This window comes from Perca fluviatilis, chromosome 15 (assembly GCF_010015445.1).
Source record: "Perca fluviatilis chromosome 15, GENO_Pfluv_1.0, whole genome shotgun sequence".
NCBI lineage: Eukaryota > Metazoa > Chordata > Actinopteri > Perciformes > Percidae > Perca > Perca fluviatilis.
This window is the reverse complement of record NC_053126.1, coordinates 12,027,225-12,049,304: the sequence shown is the minus strand read 5'-3', so window position 1 is coordinate 12,049,304 and position 22,080 is coordinate 12,027,225. Positions and strand designations below refer to the sequence as shown.

Below are 22,080 nucleotides of genomic sequence, written 5' to 3'. Positions count from 1 at the left end.
TGAGCACAAACCGCCTGACCAATCACAGCTCAGTGCGCTCAGATGACGTACAATGAGTGCGACTCGGGTATCAACATGCGGGATGGATGTGTTGACTTCAGGCAACGTGTGAAGTGAGAAATAAGTAATTTACATCACCACAGCAACCAAAATATTTAAGTTTGGGTATTTTACGTGAACAAGATGGCAAATACCAACCTTCAATTCAAAACAAAGTAAGTTTGTGACGTATCGCACGTGCAGGCTGCTACACTAGCTGGCTAACACTAGGTTGGGTAGCTAGGGTAACCTTTTTGGCTAAAGTGTCAGTTAAAGTTGGGCCAGCTAACCGTTATATTTATGTTATTCCCTAACAGTTATGTTGTCGAAAGCAAGATTGAACCTTTTTACAAAGGAGGAAAAGTGCAGGTGAGTTGCCTGCCTTGTGTTTTGTGTCTCAAGTCAAGTGTCTGTTGCTGAACTCAGTGTACATTAACGTTACATGTTGTAACGTTACCAGCCTTAAATTATCTTAAAGGATTTTAGTGACTTAATATTGCACTGCCATAAAGGTGGGGACCTACAAGTGACATGATGACCTTTAATTCCTAGGATGGAACTACCTGGCCCTTGAACCTCTCTGTCTGTTTTCTAGATCAGCAAAGATGAAAAGTACATCTTTTGCACTTGTGGATCTCGTGTCAACGTTTTGGAGATCAGCACAGGGAAGATCGTCCACAGTGTGGAGCATGTGAGTACAGAATGAGTTATCAGAGCTAAAACAAATTGATGAGTTGATCAACAGAAAGTTAAAGCAACATTTAATTGAATTACATTTTATTGATAATAATTTAAGGGATTTAGTAAACGAAGTATGTTAAACATTTTCTGGTTACAGCTTCCCAAATGTGACAATTTTCTGCAAATTGTATCACTGTAAATTGAATATCTTGGTGTTTTGGACTGTTAATTGGACAATCCTGACAATCTATTTTGTTTTTCCATAATTTTGTAATTGCAGGATGATCAAGAGGACATTACATCGTTCACACTCAGCTGTGATGATGAGGTAAAGCAGATCTCAAGCGCCTGTCATTACTTTAGTCATGGTGTGAATTTGGATGTTTTTCGCTGTATGTTCTTCTATAAGCCTGTAAAAGGAGTATTTATTGTGTATGTGTCTGTCTCTGCTCTGTTTCCCACCACAGATGCTGGTAACAGCTAGTAGAGCTCTGCTGTTAAAGCAGTGGGACTGGAGGCAAGCTCAGTGTACTCGCTCCTGGAGGGCCATTCATACTGTTCCTGTAGCCAGTATGACCTTTGACTCCACTTCTACTCTCCTGGCCACAGGTCAGCAGTTAATGACAATACGTTTTGTCTTTGGTGTCACATATTTCTGCCTGATCTCTGCTACATACACATTGTACAGTTTTCAGAGTTTTCTTCTTGTTGTCTTACAGGTGGCTGTGATGGCACTATAAAGCTTTGGGATGTGGTGAAGCAGTACTGCACCCACAACCTTAAAGGCTCATCTGGCGTTGTGCAGTAAGTTCAGATATTGGTGAACAAGAAATGCTTTGAATAATTACCCCCATCAAAGAACTGTTGATTTTTATCTGCCATAACTCTGAATCATTAACTAATAGAATTTGAGCAATGTACTTTGTTTGCTGGTGTTGAAGGCCAGTAAAATCCCATTTCCGGATATTCCTATACTGGATGTTTTTAAAGTTAGTGTCTTTTGATTTTTGGTTTATGGTTTCTTTAATAATATATAGTAAATACCGTATATACATTTTTGTGGTGGAGTATTAATAAACAGAAAAATCATAGAAAGTTACAGATTTTAGGTTACGTGAAAGATGCTGATTGTATAACTAAGATCAGTAACAAAACTCTGTGTGTTTTGGCAGCCTGGTCCAGTTCCACCCAGACATCAGCAGGCTGCAGCTCTTCTCTTCCTCTCTAGACTGTGGCATTCGGCTGTGGGACCTGCGCTCCAGCCGGTGTATGTGTGTGCTGCAGAGCCACTACAGCGCTGTCACCTCACTCAGCTTCAGCCCCGATGGTGGCACCATGGTCAGGTACCGTACACTCAGCCACTCAATGGATGGGCTGTTATTTACAAAATTTTTAAGTGTTTGAGCTTCTAATGCTGAGCGTTTTACACATTTCTCCTTCTTGCTATATTTGTGTGCCAACCTGCATTTGTAGTTCTGGCAGGGACAAGATCTGTACAGTGTGGGACCTGGAGACTCGGAAAGCCAAGAGAACTGTGCCAGTCTACGAGGTAAGACTGTAAACTGGAGGATATTAATTATTTGCATATACCAATGTCTCATTTGATTAACAAAGAATTAAAAAACTTTTTATACTCTTCATCTCAGAAAAATACTGCGTTTTCATTTCTGTGTGTGCGTGTTGTCTCTGTCTGCAGGCTGTGGAGGGTGTTGTACTGCTGCCTGAGGATAAGGACTTGTCTGAGATTGGAGTGAAGAGCAAAGACTTGCATTTCATCACTGCTGGAAGCAAAGGTTCACATCTTGAATCATCCCAAATTGCTAATCTGTGTTGCCGCACATGAGCTGTCAGCTTCTGTGTGACAACAATTCCTCAGAGCTTTGCTTTAAATATCTCTGTCTCTCACCTCTTCTCCCTTCCTTGCCTGTAGGTGTATTGCGAGTATGGGAGGCCAGCACGGCGCGTTGTGTCTACACCCAGACCCCCCCCTCCCCCCTCACCGCTGTCTCTGAGGTGGAGGAGGAGAGGGACGACGACCCCCGCAGTCTTACGTTTCTCCTTCATCTGCCCGCCTCCTCCAGACTGGCCACAGTCACAGCAGAACACAACATTGTGCTCTACCAGCTGCCTGGTCTCACCACGCAGCAGCAGGTGGGTACTGATGTGGAGGTTGATTTTTTTTTTTTTTTTTGTACCTTGCAAATTGTTGTGGACAATTTTGAACGTCAAAATAGCCTCCAGTCATCCAGAGCTTCTGTTATTGTTATTATTTATACATAAAGGACACTTTTCCTTTGTTGCTCCCTCTGTGCACCCTCTCACAGTTTGTGGGATACAATGACGAAGTGCTGGACGTGAAGTTTCTGGGTAAAGGGGACAGCCACATCGTGGTGGCCACCAACAGCTGCCAACTGAAGGTGTTTGAGCTGCTCACCAACAGCTGCCAGATCCTCTATGGACACACAGGTCAGTCACCAGCAGAGGGCAGTGTGTGTAAGCCTCTACCTAGACGTGAAATGCATTTCAGTTTTTTTATTTGTTTACCAGAGGGCAGAAAGTTTCCACAGAAAAAAAGCAAAAGATGTGTAATAATTTTGTTGTTGTCTTGTATACATTCTAACAACAATGTTTCTGTGTCAGACACTGTAATATTTATTAATGTAGGTAAAACAGGCATTCTTCAGTCTATTTTTGCAATACTTCTGTAGTTTCTAAAAGCTGCAGTAGATCTTACATGACTTGGAGAAACCTGGGTGACTGGGAATTAAAACCTCACTACAATTATAGATATATTGCCACACTGGCCATATTGAGAAAAGTAAATCTGTTTTGTATCAAGGCTGACTGATTGATAATATCAAATAAATAATAATAATAATAACCTTTTATTGGTAGAGAACGTAACTGTAACAAACTTGCTAAGTTCTTTACTCAAATTCAACTCAAAAGACACTCAGAATAATTTAAGAAAAGAAAAATCTTTAATAACACAGCGACCAAAAGCAAAACTTGAGAGTAGAAGCTCTATAAACCATGGCAGGATTAAAGCTGTCATTAGAGTAACCAGAACCCAAGGAATTCAGTGGGCGGTGTTAAAAAGTAACCTGGTTGGAGAGATGTTTATTTACTCCGACATTCACAGCTATTTTTATGTGTTTATCGTCCACAGATACTGTCCTCTCACTGGACGTGTTCAAAAAGGGTTTTCTCTTTGCGAGCTGTGCGAAGGTGAGCACACATCTGTGCAGCTTCCATCAACACTGCACACAATGAATAGAAACTAAGGAAACATTAATTGTGCACAAACTCTGTTAAGGCATCCTGCAAATGCATGCTTTCACAAACCCACAAACCTCAACGCACATGGGCTATTCTACAAATAGAGACGCTTTTAAACCACATTTAAGCCAACAATAATATTTGCGTGTTTTGTCTTTGTCTTTAGGACAGGTCGGTGCGTGTGTGGCAGATGGACAGTGACAGTGGACAGGTGCACTGTGTGGCTCAAGGCTCCAACCATGCTAACGCTGTGGGCTCCATCACCTGCTCCAGGTAACACTCCTGCAGTCACACGTGTGTTTCTTGTCACATGTACCAACACAGGCAAAGATTTAGATGGTAAAAAGAGGGGAATTGGTTGTAAATAAAAAGAAATCAATGATTCTGTGTGGTGGTAATGATTCTCCATCTTTGTGTCCAGAATGAAAGCATCTTTCATAGTGTCTGGCAGTCAGGACTGCACTGTGAAGGTGTGGGATCTACCAGCAGACTTATCTACGAGAGGGGCGGACGTACATCAGCTGACCCCCCGTGCCACAGAGAAGGCACACGATAAGGTACTGGCACAAAACTCCACACATTTCTGGAAGAAGAAATATCCTGCAACAATTAGTATGATAGCTTGCATAGTGTAGAAGACAAGTTACAGAACAGTTTAGAGCTAAACTTCCTGCAAAATATTATTTCTAATGCATTTAGTCCTTCATTAGATACCATGTGATAAAACAATTAAAAGCGGGTTGCATGATATGTTCCCCAAAATCATCCAGTGGGCTTTTACATGATCACATTAAAGAAACAGCCACACTTTTAGTCAGCTGCAAATAAAATGAAAACCAATTCCTGAGATAGTAAGTAAGTGCACTAACAAGGTGTGTGGAAGAACTTTTGAAATGTGATTGTAAAGCTGTTAAGTGGTTAAGGTTTGTTCATTCTTGTAGCCGTTTAAGAACATAAGCATGCGTCATTGTGATTGTTTCGACTAAAAGACAGGGAATCACTGAAGTTCAGAGGTAACGCAACAAAGAATTGGGGATAGACCGATTATCGGGCCGTTTTTTGGCAGTTTGCAGATTATCTGTATCAGCGTTTTATTTGCCTGATAACCGATAAAGTTAATTAATTAAAAGGTGCGCTATTTTGGCTGCACTACAGCTCTGTCTGTCCCTCTGCTTCTGTTTCACTCACCACTGAGTCTGACATAATGTCCCGCCCACAACACTATCTGACTATCTTTTACTGTGTGTTATGTTGAAAGTTTCTCATTTATTTAAATAATTGCTCAAAGCATTAACAGAGTTTTGTGTTGGAGTTTGTAACTTAACCCGTGTAACCCTAACTAATCTTAATTTTGAGTTAAAGATTTTTATTTTCACTGTAAATACATTGATCGCTCAGCTAAGCTCTGTCTGTGGAATAGTTGTCAGAGCATTTGGACTGATGCAGGGAGATAAAGGACTCTGGAATGAGGATGCACAGCAGTTCATAGTTCAAATGTCGTAGGTAGACTGTAGGTAAACTGACGACAGCATCTGGTTACTTAACTTGTCCTTTGTTGTCATGGATACATCCAGGAAATCAGATAACCCATATGACGTCTTGCCTTGGAAGTGACAACGAATATTGGGTGACTTAACTGTGTAGAATTCATAGGAAATTCAATGTTTTTATCAACCGTTTTACAGCCGCTCCTTCGACAGCATTCTGCTTTTAAACATCATTGACTCAAGACAAGCGTGTTACAGTTAAAGAGACACCTTCAAGCAGGTGGCCCCGTTGTAACAGAGACGCTAACCCCTGCTGTACTGGGCTGACTAGTCAAACCAAGTCAAGCCAAGCCAGCACATGTCTATGGGGAAGGGGCTATACTGTAAGATGTAAATCCCAACAGTGAGCTGCAACTGGAGGCAGTGTAGTGAGAGGAATGCAGAGAATCTCTTGAAAGAAATGCAATTTCATGCATTCACCATTTTTTCTGTCCAACACCCTCTTTTTTTTAATCTCGTTTCTCGTCTCCTTCGTCAAATAAAATTTCTTCTTCAAACTTACATTTACTAAAATCTCATAAACTTGAAAAGTGAATCCTCACTACCTTATCTCCCTCCTGCCAGGATGTAAACAGCGTGGCGGTGTCGCCCAATGACAAACTGCTGGCTTCAGGCTCCCAGGACCGCACAGCCAAGCTGTGGTCGCTGGCGGAGGAGGGGAACGTGGGCCTGCTGGGGGTGTTTAGGGGCCACCGTCGCGGCGTCTGGGCCGTCTGCTTCTCTCCTGTCGACCAGGTGCTGGCCACGTCCTCCGCAGATGGCGCCACCAAACTGTGGAGCCTGCAAGACTTCAGCTGTCTGAAGGTGGGCCCCGATGGATAAGTGTGCATAGGTCACAGAGTATTATTGATCACAGAATATAAAGGGAATGCAGACATTAGTTGTGTATGTACAGTAAGTTCCCTACCTTATCAGTGTCCTAGTTCACACTGACAGGTTATGACATCATATCTCTCACTGTGGTGTTAGACTAGAGCTGGGCAGTATATCGATATTATATCTCTATCGTGATATGAGACTAGATATCGTCTTAGATTTTGGATATCGTAATATATGGCATAAGTGTTGTCTTTTCCTGGTTTTAAAGGCTGCATTACAGTAAAGTGATGTCATTTTCTGAACTTACTGTTCTATTATTTGCCTTTACCCACTTAGTCATTATATCCACATTACTGATGATTATTTATCAAAAATCTCATTGTGTAAATATTTTGTGAAAGCACCAATAGTCAACACTACAATATCGTTGCGGTATCGATATCGAGGTATTTGGTCAAAAAATATCGTGATATCGCCCAGCCCTATGTTAGACCTGAGTAATTATGATAACACAGACTTGTTTGTCAAAGTTTAATATTAGTGAATGAGTTTTTTTTCCCATAATTGTGGCAAAGAATTGTGTCTGGAAAGCAAAAATGATATGATTGTTTGTTTTGTTCTTAATTTTTTCAAGACATTCGAGGGTCACGATGCATCGGTTTTGAAGGTCATCTTTGTGAGCCGAGGCACTCAGCTGCTCACCAGGTAACCCCAGCTACCACTCATGCAAAGCTTTTCTCCATAAAAGTACACTTTTCAATGTTTTTTTCCTTCATTTTTGATTGCATAACAATATGCAGAGGCAATTGAATCGAAAACTAGCTGTAGGCTCAAGTGGCCTATTTATAACCAATGGAAGAAATCAAAGCAATTTTCTGTTTTGGTGTTTGAATGTCGACAACAAACTTTAAGAAAATGATATAAAATCACCAGTGTGATAGGAAAACCCTTGACACATACAAACAGTAGCTGTGTCGCATTTCCATACTTCATACTTATCTTTATATAAAACATTTTATAGTATACTGTTATAAAAGTAGGTTACAAGAAATCAACATACTCTACTCTTTTATACAAACAGGAAATTAGAAAAGACATTATTATTATTATGACGCCACTGCCAATTAAACTCTTCTGAACGAAGAGACTGTAAAATATTTTTTCTCCTTCAGTTTCTGGAGTTGTTTCACTACCATTCACAATGATTTGTTAGTCTGCATGCTGACTGTTTTGCGTAACGTGCTGCAACCAATGATTATTTTCAGTATTGATTAATATTCCAATTATATTTTTGATTAATTGATAATTTGTGCAATCTGTAAATTGTTGGAAAATAGTGAAAGATGCCTGTCAGAAGTTCTGAGCCCAAGATAACTTTTTCATATGCCTTATTTTGTCAAACTTAGTCTAAAAGCAAACAATAATTGATTTAAAATTATATAAAACACAGAAAAGCGGCAAATGTTCACATATGAGAGGCTTGAACCACAGAATATTTGCCATTTTCGCTTCATTAAACAACGATTTGATATAATATCTAAATATTTGCAGACCATTTTCTGTCTAACAGCTAATCGATTAATTGTCTTTGTCCCTTTTTGAGAATACTTTATCTTGCTAATTTTCCTGTGTGAACACACAACACACTCAAAACCTCATTAGAATAAGCATGTAGTTTAGATTTGGGACAGTTTGTGTTTCCAAATGTATCTGCGTCATTGTGGATCCACCTGCTTCTGTCTCTCTGCATGTCGGCCATGTAGCGTGTTTAAATAAAATTCTTACTGTTGACACACAGTTGTGACTCAACTCTTCCAACTGATGCTCTGTCCTTAGTGGCTCAGATGGTTTGGTAAAGCTGTGGACCATAAAGACCAACGAGTGTGTAAAGACGCTGGACGCCCACCAGGACAAAGTGTGGGGTCTCCATGTCAGCCGCAAAGACGACAAGGTGGTGACTGGTTCAGCAGACTCTAACATCACCGTTTGGGTGGTAAGTGTGATTTGACTCATAGTCACCTGTTAAACAGAGAAGAAAGCTGGATCGGTTAGCAATCAAACTTCTAAACAGATAGAATTGAAAAGTATTGATTGCCAGATTAAGGAATGCAGTTTTTCCTGTCTTGCTATTGGTGTTGCTTTTTTTCTCTACCTTTTACATGAATGGTAGAGATGCAACAACAACTGTTCTTAGAGGGGAAAAAACACAAAATAAAAGCAATAAAATAAGAATGTAAGATTTGTTTTTTAAGAACTCTGAAATTTGTATATCGTTCTTTCTTCATATTTGTTCTTTGTGATAGCAAATATCTAAACTGCCGAAGTACTCTTTAGCAAAATATTGTATCTTATCTAGTTGGATATTTTTAGTAGACCTTGCACTCTAATGGCATTTTTCCATTACATGGTACCTGCTCGACTTGCCTTGCCTCGAATCTACTCGCCTTTTTTGGTTTTCCATTATGAAAAAAAGTCCCTGGTACCTGCCAACAGGTACTTTTTTTAGTATCACCTCCGTCGAGGTTCCAAGCGAGCTGAGGCGATACCAAAAGGTGACGTGAAATCCTGCAGACTACTGATTGGTCGGAGAGAATCGTCACTAATCACTGTGTCATCATTGCTAGAAACGGACGGGGGTGTCCTGAACAAACCTGCCATTTTTAAATAGTTTAGCCAGAGGTGTTTTTTTTGTTGTTTTTTTTGCTGCCTCCAGCTTCTCCAAAGACAACACACCTTTGAGGTTGTTCACCGAGCAGAGCTGGTACTAGATGGATAAGTGCCATAACTGACCTCTCTGTTCTCTCTGGGAAAATAGGAATTTTCCCTGCAGGGATCAACATATGACCACACGTTTGTTTTGTCTTTTGTCTGCTGCTAGGATGTGACTGAAGTAGAGCTGGCAGAGGAGCAGGCCAAGCAGGAGGATCTGATACTCAAGTAAGCTACACACAACATTTGGCACTATCTTGCACCCGGCGCAGCACAGATCCTGACCCAAGTGTCTTTTCTAGTTTAAGACAATTTAAGTCAATTTCCCGTCCAGCGCCCGCGTCTTTTAAAAAGCAAAAGATAAAAAAATAAATAATAATAATTACAAGGCGAAATGGTATTAAGATACGATCTGCTCACGCGCTTTCACTTCACGCACGAGCAGATCAGTTTCTTCTCCTGAATATCTCTACTTCCTGCTTAGAAAATCTGCCATCATAATAGCAATGCACCAAGGTACAAATGCGCCTGGCTTTTAAAGGGAATGGGAGATGACAGTGATTGGTTTATTGCATGTTACAGCCAAAACCCACCTTTGATTAATTAACACACTAAGTACAATTTTTGAACCATGGGTCTGCCCCACGGACCCTTTTTTCCGCCTTTTAAACAAGCAAAAGTGGATTTGTACACGCCCTAAACGCACCTGTGCCAGGCGCTTCACACCATGCACTTAGACCGTTAAAATAGGGCCCAGAGTCTTTTAGATATGAACAATTGATCAGATGTGTCAGAGATCCTGGAAGAATCCCTCTCAGTCACTGTCGCCCAATGAATAAACAGAGACTGTGTTAGGGTAGGACTTTACTGGGTCACAGGTCAGGCCTGTCAAAGGTCAGGGCCGCATGTGTGTTCTTATAAGAAGGAGGGAATTTCGGGTCTCCCACAATTTGATTATAAGTGTTTAATGAATCTACTGTATATGTTTGCTCACTGATGTGCCATGCACACATACACGCAGACATACAGTATGTGTTCATGTTTTACACCAGCCTGGGTAGCAAATAATTTATTACCAGACAAGATGTCTTAGAATAAAAGATGCTTCACCTTATTATTGTAGTGAAATAGTTGATATATATGTGTTTTTCATGGGAAAGTTTTACCACAGCTGAACCCAAATTGAGGCACATCCCACTTATACCTACAGTTAATGGGATTTATGTATTCATCTGTCAATCCTTATAAATGTGTTGGTATCCAGTTTCTATCCATAGTCAAGGAATATTGAGGATCTTTACACAAATATTTTCGCATGTGTCTCTGTATGAACATGCATGTTTCTTGTGTCTGAAGGCAGCAGGAGTTGTCCAACCTGCTCCATGAGAAGAAGTACCTGAAGGCCCTGGGTCTCGCCATATCACTGGACCAGCCTCACACTGTGCTCACTGTGATCAAAGGTACTTTGTGCTAAAAACTCTTTTGGGTTGACCAGTGGACACTTAAGATCTGACGGGAAAGAGAGATAGGAAGCATCACCGCCTTAAACAGCGAGGCTACCCGGATACTCCTATTCCACTTTGGCTATTCCAACATTTACTGATTTCTTGCATGTACAAAGTGTACACATGGTTTACACACGGTTTTCAAATTGGGCGATATGGCTGAAAACTGTATCACGATATAAGCGTTTCATATCGGTCGATATCGATAATTATTGATATTTTTTATGACCTATTCAAAATAAGGACCAGGAGAAAAATATATTAAATTTAAACATTTTTATTTTAAACTTAACCTTCCTCTGATTAAAATCCCCTCAGTTATAAAAGCAGAAATGTCAACACAACCATGGAAATCACTCAAATAATTAAAATGTAAACAATGATTAAAATCACAATGAAGAAAGAATAAGTAAGAAATGCTTAATAAAGTGTAATAAAATAGTGCAAAGTGTTAAATATAAACATAAAGAAACCTGAAACCTGAGAAGAACTATTTTCTGTAAGTTTAGTGCTAGGTTGGTAACCTGGCCAGTGCTCAGCATGTCTGCCTCCGTTATTTCTTTGTAGCGTTTAGTAAGGCACTGATGCAGAGTACCTCTCCATGGCGGTCTGCTGCTTGTGCGGTGTAGCAGATGCAGATGTTGTTGGACGTTACTGGAGAATACGGCTGTGCTCGAAAGTGTGAACGCGGCTAAGGTGGTAAAACAAGTTTGTGGTAGTGTTGGTGGGGACGACGGTCAGACTTATAAAATCCACAAAACTGCCATACTGACTTTTCCTGTTTTATCAACAATTTCCTGGCTCGCTGCGGCACTCACTTTCCACTTATCGCTCCACGCCGCCGGTTCTGTTATTGTAGAATCCAACACGAGACAGCGATGTGGCGCAACCAAACATGATACTGTTACATGATTGGCTGTTAGAGTGTCACTCCCTACGTTGCTAGGTTACCAGAGAGTGAGTGCCTTTGTTCATGCAACCAAACTTGCTTCGCAACCTCTGGTTTCTTCCGAAGAAGAAAAACAAGTTATTGAACGTTTTATCGAACGCATTTTCTATTGATATTGATTACGTGACCCTATTCTGTAGTTTGTCCCACATTATGTCTTCTCTGTAGCCTGGGTAAACCCTGACGAACTTCCGGCAAATTTGAGATTTGCTCTGCAAGTCAGTCTGGCGAAGAGCCCATTCAAACCCATTTCCAATGTCCCTAAAATCGATGCACCAATCACAACCGCTTTACGCGACAACGATAGCGCAGCAACGGCGAGCAGCTTTTTGTTTACATTCAACATGACGGCTACCGAAGCTGTGCTTCACGTGCTCGGCCATGAGCACGGCGACCGGCAGGTCAGTCTGACATATGCAGATTTCATGCCGGTCAATGCTACAATTAACTGACAACATAAGTTATACGAGTTACAGTTCTCAAGGACGCACGCACACACGGACACAACAGCCCAGTCTTTTTTTCCTTTCTTTCAACTTTTCCGCCTTGTGAAGCGCGTGTCCGCGCTGTTCTCGCACATGTAGGGAACCTCGTGAATTAACCTGCAACTTGTCAGCTGTTTGGAAATTCTTCAGCGTGTGTGCAGAAGATAACAAGTTAGCAATATGCAACACCTGCAAGGAAAAAGTAGGGCGTGGAGGGACGACATCAAAAACCAAAATCATATTTTTTTTAGTTGGATATTGGATGTGAAAAGCGTCACCCGGATCGCTGGTCTGATTGGTTGAAGGACTATCCAATTGTGCCCAGAGGCATTTGAGCGGCGTCTGTTGGTGACGCCCCTTTGGAAATGAACTGTCAATCAACTACCCACTCTCAGTTACAACTGGTGTCAACCAGGCTATCTTCTCTGTACACATCACTTTCATTGTTTGACAAGTGGTTGTTCATCAATCTGTCATCTCTCATTGTGGATGGCTGCTCATGTTTAAGAGTTGAGTCACTCGAGCATTGATGTGCACGCAGCACACAGCTATTTTTACAGCCAAATAAGCCTGTAAACATAAAAACAAAAAGCCACCTGGATTCCAAAATGTTCATGCTCTTTTGTTCCGTCCCAAGTTTCTGGGTCCCAGGTCGTTCATAATGTTACTGTAACTGGTCGTCTCGACAGCAGACATCACGTCAGCGTCACACACGCGTGCCAACAGCATTCATGCGATACTGAGGCGAGTGTCTATCCAGCTGGTGCAAACAAAAGGCAGATGCATTCTCAGGCTTGTTGTGATGCAAGATGGTATCACACCTAGTCATGCAAGAATATGAAGTGTCCAAGTTTGTAATCCTAAAATTGTTTATATTACAGTTTCCACACACTAGTGTTAATTATATAAATGATATTAAGTATAAGTGATTATATAATTAATAATTGGATTAATAGTATAATAATTATTACCTTTTAAAAGGAAGCTGTTTCAGTGGCACCAGATGAGACTGTGCCATTGCTACTCCGAAGGCATATTCTTCATGTTTCCTTTTCTGTGGAAATAACACAGTTCGTCATCCCAAACTAAAGAACCAACAAATAGCTGCACACTTCTGCCCCTTCAAGAAATTCTTCTTTTATTCAACACGGACATGTTTCATAATGTTTAAAACCAAAAATGATGCGAGGACATCAAACCCAGTCACTATTACTAACATAACATAAAGAAATGTACCTCAACCACTGTCACAACATGAACAACATGTCAAATACTGCTGTCTTTGAGATGTTGTTCTCTGTTGCCTCTAGCGATCCGTCAGGTGGAGAATAGCGGCGAGCTGTTGGAGAAGACAGTACTGAAACTCCGAGTGGATCAGAAAGGTAAAAGATCTATAGTGCCTGTCAAACATTCCTATGATGGAATATAGATAGGGCAAGAAAACTAAATCTTCTAAAAGTGAAGAAGAAGAAATTAAAAAAGAGTAAGAGTAATAAAATCTGTTTCTTAACTTCCTTCCCTTTTCCACCTTCAAAACTCCACACGCGACCCTGTTATGACTTAAACCCCACTCAGAGTCTCTCCTGCGCTACTGTGCTGTGTGGAACACCAACGCCAGAAACTGTCAGGATGCCCAGGCCGTCCTCCAGGTGCTCCTCACACACCTGCCACCTGAGGAGATCCTGCAGTATCAGGGCGCCCGAACCCACCTCGAGGGACTCATCCCATACACAGGTCAGCTGTGTGTGTGTGTGTGTGTGTGTGTGTGTGTGTGTGTGTGTGTGTGTGTGAATGTATTGTAAGATACACCTATTAAGACCGTCTATTATGAACACAATGCTGCTCCTTTAAAGAGCGCTGTCATGTTGCAGTCACTGCACGGACTCTCCCACAAAGAAAATGACATTGGGAGTAAGTGGTGCCTGAAGCTTTTGTTTTGCCCTCATTGATAGATGGATGTGTCATGTAGAGTTATTCAGACGCCAATACCAGTATTTTTACACTGGGAAACCCCACCATTTATTTATATATATATATATATACTTTTACTCACTGGTATCGGTTCTATATCAGCTGAAACGTAAGTTCAGGTATTGGAATCTGTATCGGGAGGGGAAAAATGGTATCGGAACATCTCTAGTGTCATGATTGGGAGGCTCACAGTGACATACAGTCATGGCCAAAAGTGTTGGCACCCCTGAAATCTTTCCAGAAAATCAAGTATTTCTCACAGAAAAGTATTGCATTAACACATGTTTTCCTATACACATGTTTATTCCCTTTGTGTGTATTGGAACAAAACAAAAAAAAAGAAGGAAAAAATGCAAATTGGACATAATTGCACACAAAACAAAAAAAATGGGCTGGACAAAATTATTGGCACCCTTTCAAAATTGTGGATAAATAAGATTGTTTCAAGCATGTGATGCTAATTTAAACTCACCTGGGGCAAGTAACAGGTGTGGGCAATATAAAAATCACACCTGAAAGCAGATAAAAAGGAGAGAAGTTGATTTAGTCTGTGCATTGTGTGTCTGTGTGTACCACACTAAGCATGGACAACAGAAAGAGGAGAAGAGAACTGTCTGAGGACTTGAGAACCAAAATTGTGGAAAAATATCAACAATCTCAAGGTTACAAGTCCATCTCCAGAGATCTAGATGTTCCTTTGTCCACAGTGCGCAGCATTATCAAGAAGTTTGCAACCCATGGCACTGTAGCTAATCTCCCTGGACGTGGACGGAAGAGAAAAATTGAGGAAAGGTTGCAACGCAGGATAGTCCAGATGGTGGATAAGCAGCCCCAAACAAGTTCCAAAGAAATTCAAGCTGTCCTGCAGGCTCAGGGTGCATCAGTGTCAGCACAAACTATCCATTGACATTTGAATGAAATGAAACGCTATGGCAGGAGACCCAGGAGGACCCCACTGCTGACACAGAGACATAAAAAAGCAAGACTACAGTTTGCCAAAATGTACTTGAGTAAGCCAAAATCCTTCTGGGAAAACGTTTTGTGGACAGATGAGACCAAGATAGAGCTCTTTGGTAAAGCACGTCATTCTACTGTTTACAGAAAACGGAATGAGGCCTACAAAGAAAAGAACACAGTACCTACAGTCAAATATGGTGGAGGTTCAAATATGTTTTGTGGTTGTTTTGCTGCCTGTGGCACTGGGTGCCTTGACTGTGTGCAAGGCATCATGAAATCTGAGGATTACCAAAGGATTTTGGGTCGCAATATAGGGCCCAGTGTCAAAAAGCTGGGGTTGCTTCCGAGATCGTGGGTCTTCCAGCAGGACAATGACCCCAAACATACTTCAAAAAGCACACAGAAATGGATGGCAACAAAGCGCTGGAGAGTTCTGAGGTGGCCAGCAATGAGTCCAGATCTAAATCCCATTGAACACCTGTGGAGAGATCTTAAAATTGCTGTTGGGAAAAGGCGCCCTTCCAATATGAGAGATCTGGAGCAGTTTGCAAAGGAAGAGTGGTCCAAAATTCCGGGTGAGAGGTGTAAGAAGCTTATTGATGGTTATAGGAAGCAATTGATTTCAGTTATTTTTTCCAAAGGGTGTGCAACCAAGTATTAAGTCAAGGGTGCCAATAATTTTGTCCAGCCCATTTTTGGAGTTTTGTGTGTAATTATGTCCAATTAGCTTTTTTTCCTTCTTTTTTTTGTTTTGTTCCAATACACACAAAGGGAATAAACGTGTGTATAGCAAAACATGTGTTAATGCAATACTTTTCTGTGAGAAATACTTGATTTTCTGGAAAAATTTCAGGGGTGCCAACACTTTTGGCCATGACCGTACATGGTTCAGTAAGATATGAAAAATACAGTTGTCCTACCCATGTACCATGAGTATAACATTAATTTAGAGCCAATGCAAGACTCTGGCAGCAGGGTTTTGACTTGAGCATGTGGTGAACTGGAGAAACAGAAAGAGGAGGTATTTGTTCAAGAGTGACTCCTTTCTTTTCTTTGGGACAGTCTAAGTATAAACACAATGTACAAGATACAAAGAGTAAACTCTTGTTTAGATAGGCAAAGTGGGTGTAAACATGACATTATTATGTGGAAGCAAGCTTAGGTTTCCTATTACCCATCTTGCCATTGCTGGGTCCCTCTAGCTGAAGTGGTTCCTATTACAAATTTGGGCTGAAATAATGTTAACTGTTCTTTCTCTCCCACAGAGAGACACATGCAGAGGATTGGTAATCTGCTGCAGGCGTCCATGTTTTTAAACTACATGTGGCAGAAGATGAGAGTGGCCGGAGCACCATCCAGGTGAGAGATGTTAATACAGCGCACGGGGCTGCTTTGGTGGGTGGGTGTTGTTTATGGTACCAGAGAGACCATGAAATATGATCCAGGAAGTCCAGTTGGAGTAAAAGATGAATACTTTTAAAGGCTTATCAGACACCAAAGCCCCATGCTGCGGTTTACAATGCGATGAGACAGGTAATAGTACAAAGACAAACTTCACATTACAAATTATTCTACAAGGAATGTGTGCTTCCGTGTATGTGATTGGCCACCACAGCACCTTGCAATATAACACTATGTTGTGCAGCAAAAGTTGAGCCTGGTTTAACATTTTTGCCAGACAGTCCTGCGTTTGTTTTTTGCTGGAGCCCTGTTCATTGGCGCCCTTGCTGTGCTGACAGACGGGCTCCATTTAGAGTCTCAGACACTTTGTTGAGCCTAGAGCTCAGTAACTTCCTCATCTATCTCTACTGACTACAGCAAAAAGAGCAACCAGTGTTGAGTTCAGCACCACTTTGGTCCTTCTCCTTAGTAACAAGTAGAGATGCACCGATAGACCGGCCTGTGACCGGAATTGGCCGGTTTTCACGTGCTCGGCCATGACCGGTGACCGGCAGGTCAGTCTGACATATGCAGATTTCATGCCGGTCAATGCTACAATTAACTGACAACATAAGTTATACGAGTTACAGTTCTCAAGGACGCACGCGCATATGGACACAACAGCCCAGTCTCTTTTTCCTTCCTCTCAACTTTTCCGCCGTGTGTCACGCGGGTCCGCGCTGTTCTCGCACATGTAGGGAACCTCGTGAATTAACCTGCAACATGTCAGCTGTTTGGAAATTCTTCAGCGTGTGTGCAGAAAATAACAAGTTTGCAATATGCAACACCTGCAAGGAAAAAGTAGGGCGTGGAGGGACGACATCAAAAACCAAAATCACGTTTTTTTATTTGGATATTGGATGTGAAATGAAGGAAATGGTTCTAACATTGCACTTTAGATGTGTGTGAATTCCCCACACCAGGAGTAATTTATATAGTTCTATTTTATAGTGATCCATTATCTGTTCAACAACTTTTCAATGTTCTGTGCAACATGTTTTATTAAAGAAAAGATAGAAAATAAATATTTGTGTGTGCTGTAAAGTGGTTAGAAAAAAATGGCCTAACTCAATGAAAATCAGAATTGGCCTAGAAAGTTGTAATCGGTGCATCTCTATTAACAAGATATTATGTGTGTCAAACATGTCATGAGAAAAGGTCTGGAACCGTTCCAGTCAAAGCCTCAACAAAAACGCAGACTAGTTTCTGTCTGGCATGAATGCAGAAGAGAAAAAAGTGGCAGAGCCGCATTCTTGGCATTAAGCCTGGCATGCTGCTACATTTTTCCTTTTCTGAATGAAGACTTCACTGTTTTCAAAAGAAGTTTTGACCGTTGGGCCATCCAAGTCGAGTGCAGTGGAAGGTGAAACTGATACCAAGATACTTACTGTAAATAATATCTGAAAACCGTTAAAGGCATCCTAAGCCTTAAATGTGATATCACCTTCACACCGAGGGCTCCACCAGGGTTGAACCAGAGTTGACTCCGTGTTTGAAAGGGTTAACCCATGTCGACCCACTCAACTTTGCGACCCAGGTCAAGAGGTGGGTTCGAAGCAGGTCGGACATGGTTCGATTTCAATGTTAATTGCACACGACCAGGGTCGCTAACAACCGGTGCGGGACAAGTGATGTCATTGGTTGGAAATGGGGGCAAACAGTCGTCACAGGTCGCTGCACACTTTGAAAAAACATTTATTTTGTCTCACTGTACTTTAGAACGTAAACGTATGAAAATAAGTTTTATTTCTCTTACACAGCTGCGCTCTCTCTCTCTCTCTCTCTCTCTCTCTCTCTCTCTCTCTCTCTCCCTCTCTCCCCCCCTCCCCCGAGACACATCTGTAGCCTGCAGCTGGCAGTTCAGTGTTAATTGTGTAAATGAGTCTGAAGGCCGACAGCAAAGCCTAACTTCACTTTTAATGTTATCAAACAAAGAGAAATGTTCTCCCCTCGTCCTACAATGGTCATAAATCGATACTAGAGAAGCCTACTTCCTTGTTAACTGCTGCACCTGCAATAAATAAAATGCAGAGGAGGAGAATGAAACTGTTAGCGTCTGAGTGTTTATATGGTTATTTATTTGGGTTTTAGAATGTGATTTGCTGTGAAACACAAAAAACCCAAGCTTGCAGTGCAACATCTTGCAGGCTGCAGACAGCCTGCAAGATGTAGACACACACCTGTGTAATAGACACACCTATTATGACCATGTATTATGAACACAATGCCTCTCCCCACACCTTAAGAAAATTAAAAGTAGATCATTTAAGAAACAAAACAAAATGGGACTAAATAATTGTGCTGGCATGCCGTTGATGATAAATAATATGTAAAATACACGACTAATGAAATTGAGATTAGAATCGAGGACACAAAGAGCATCATCTTAGTTGGCAAAAGCAATAACAAATGCAAGAAATGTACACACAAACTATAAAGCCGGTTTGTTGACTGTCAGATTTACACAAAAGGGTTTAAAGAATGTGTTTAAAGAGCGCTGTCGTGTTGCAGTCACTGCACGGACCTCCCACAAAGAAAATGACATTGGGAGTAAGAGGTGCCGGAAGCTTTCGTTTTGCCCTCATTGATAGATGGATGTGTCATGTAGAGTTGTTCAGATACCAATACCAGTATTTTTACACTGGAAAACCCCACCAATAATATTTGCACATAACTCAGCATAGACCAAAAAACACACACCAAGACAAAGCTAACTTTTTTTCTTTTTTTACTTCTATATTTACGCACTGGTATCAGATCTGTCTCAGCTGAAACATAAGTTCAGGTATTGGAATCTGTATCAGGAGGGGAACAATGGTCAGCATTGCAACATCTGCAGACAGCCTGCTGTAGCAATGAGGAATTATAGTACAAAATACTAGTTCTGGTAGTGTACAGCTGGACTGGAGTATGTGACAAAGTTAGCTGTTCACTGAATATGACATGTAAACTCCTCGCATTTCAAGCACGAGGTAATTGGAATGTATTGCTCCCGGGTCGCATCTGAATTGTCATGACCACAACCATGTACTACGAATCAAGATCAACATGCCCTGGATTTATTTCAGTTATTTGGCTTCACCTAACCTAACAACAGCGGTCCCGCATAAGCTGTGTCATGACGGTGGTTATCAACTTGATCAATCAACCTGCACACGTTCACATAAGAGATGTGTTTGCACAGCACGACCAATCGCAAACATCTACCAGAGCCGCATATGTTACATAAGAGCAAACTATATTTCTACATAAATATGAAGAACACAGACACAGTTTTACAGGCAAAACGCGATACAGTCGCTGCTTCCTAAAACAGGAAGGAAAGCTGGCAAAAAAAATAGCAGACGCTGTAGATGCGTAAATCACAACTCTTTATCAATATCACTCCCCCATCAGTCAGGCACAAGATCCAACCCTAATTACACTTGTGCTTTCCATAAACTGTCGTTGCTTTAGCCTATTATTTAAGTTACAACCCCGGCAGAGGTAAGCGATCGCGAGAGCAAATAAAAAATATAAAAACATAATTCAAACCGATGTGCGCATTGGCAACACACGGCTCAAGAAGCCGACAAATAGCCTATACGTGATTCTCCAGAGCAGGTTAGGTGTTGAGCATAAGTTACCACGTGGGTGATCCACCGTCGTGGTACAGAAAACCCTGGGTTGAACCTGAAGTTACCTCGTTAACGCCAAATCTTGCTTCGTAGTACAGGCCTCGGGGATCAACTCGCGTTTACTGGCTTGGTTTGAATTGACAAAAGAAGGGTATGACACGGGTCAGATAACCCTGGTCTGACCCTGGTCATTGGTGTGAAAGAGGAATAAGAAATGTATATCATGGATGATGCACGGTAGTGCACAACTGGACATATTGTCATTGTCATTGTCATGTTTTGAAGGTTAGCGTGTTGATTTGAAGCTTATCGACTCTAATCCCTGTTGTTGTGTCCTGTTTAGCATGGGCCAAGACGAAGAAATGGATACCACTCCGCTTGCACAGCCTTTCTTTATGATTGACAAGGAGAAAGGAATGGGCATCAGCGATGATGAGAAACGAGATGGAGATGACAGCGATGGGGGACAAGATGAAGATCCAAATTGCCCAGTTAAAGAAGCAGAGGAGGAGGATGACGATGAGGTCAGTTCCACCAAGAAAGCCTCCGCTAACGGCGGGCGAGTAGAAAACGGCGAGCGCACCAAAACAAATGGCAACCACCACTCTGAAAGTGAGGAAAGTTCAGCAGAGGAAGCGCTGGAAGAAGAAGATCAAACAACGGTAAAGGTGAAATGTCTCCCTGTTTCTTCCACTCCACAATGCCAGACTTTTGCAAGCTGACGAGGATCTCCAAGCTGGTAACCGATGACTCACTCCCTGAAAATAAAAAACCCAGGAGGGGTGATCTTATCTCGGACCTTTAGCTGGAGTGACTCCCTGAATGATTAGCAGTGCAGGAAGAGATGGAGAGACAGGTGTGGAGTGATGGTGATAAATATAATAGGCCTCTCTGTGCATTCCCATGTCTCAGCAGCTCCAAAATACTTTGTCTTGTGACAGTTACTAAATTGTGCATCGGTTCATCCATTCAGAGTTTGAGCAGAATTTGAAGAAACTTAACCATCCTAATTTCCTCAGACAAAGTGGACATTAGGGAAGAAAGGAGGAGAGACTGAAGGAAGACAGACCTGCATTAACAATCGGGCATTGAGCCAGGGTTATCCTCCCCCACTGCAGAAACCAGCACCCATTGTCTAGTTTTTTTTTATGTTGTGTAGTCCTGATCTACTGGCTCAACCACAACACAAAAGGTTCCTTTCATAACCACAGATTGTTTTTTTAATGTCATGACTACAAATGTTTATAAAATAAAAATCTGTTCTTTGTGATTTAAAGTTAGTGATGTACCATATTGTTAAGAAATTGCCCGAGTAGTCATTCACATGCTCCATGACTGCCTTTAGACTTCATTTTCTAGTGCAAACTGTTGGGTGTGTTAAGGTTGTGGTTTTGGCTTTTAGCTTAGTAAAGCTTGGGTGGGGCATGTTATCAAACACAGAAAGTGATTTTTGGAATAAACGGTTGCACAAAATGGTGCACTTAGTGGCCGGGTTGCCTCAGTGGTAGAGCAGGCGCACATGTACTGAGGTTTATGCCTTGACGCAGAGGTCCAGGGTTCGAATCCAACCTGTGACGATTTCTTGCATGTCTTCCCCCTCTCTCTCCCCTTTCTCACCTGGCTGTCCTGTCAAAAATGAAAGGCGAAAAAGCCCCCAAAAATAGTCTTAAAAAAATAAATAAATGGTGCACTCAAATGTCAAACATTTCCAGGTCCCAGCTTCTCACTTGTGAGAACGTGCTGCCGTTCTTGTCCCACAGTGCATGACTTAAAACAAAAAACTATCTTAAGACAAGACATTTGAAGATGACATCAAGTACCCCAAAATTGTTTTATTTGTTCCAAGCTCTTCAGTAACACGTGAATACACCCAACATTTACATGGTCAGACTGGTGTTCAGTGTTATTTACACACATTCCACTCTTCAACTTGAATTTTCTGTAAACATGCTAGCAGGAAATGGACTCTGGTATTTCAGACAAATATTTACTTTTATGGCGCGTTCGATTTACCTCGGAACTTTGTGCATGCAAACAGCGTAACAACATGTCCACAGATAGAAGTTAGACATGCCTGTGTGA

At 41.5% G+C, this 22,080-nt stretch overlaps 1 protein-coding gene across 1 annotated transcript; it reads left to right on the top strand.

Moving 5' to 3' along the window:
* Nucleotides 1-34: 34 nt before the first annotated feature.
* tbl3 (transducin beta like 3) lies at nt 35-21,278 on the top strand. The gene is made up of 23 exons (XM_039823904.1): nt 35-215; nt 357-408; nt 635-730; nt 1,001-1,048; nt 1,188-1,329; nt 1,440-1,524; nt 1,893-2,063; nt 2,194-2,269; nt 2,417-2,513; nt 2,651-2,871; nt 3,045-3,186; nt 3,890-3,948; nt 4,166-4,272; nt 4,421-4,556; nt 6,111-6,350; nt 7,000-7,070; nt 8,202-8,358; nt 9,244-9,302; nt 10,431-10,534; nt 13,324-13,395; nt 13,589-13,747; nt 16,207-16,300; nt 20,342-21,278. Exons 1-23 carry the CDS (start codon nt 184-186, stop codon nt 20,718-20,720), a joined length of 2,799 nt encoding a protein of 932 aa, XP_039679838.1. The 5' UTR covers nt 35-183; the 3' UTR covers nt 20,721-21,278.
* Nucleotides 21,279-22,080: the final 802 nt, after the last annotated feature.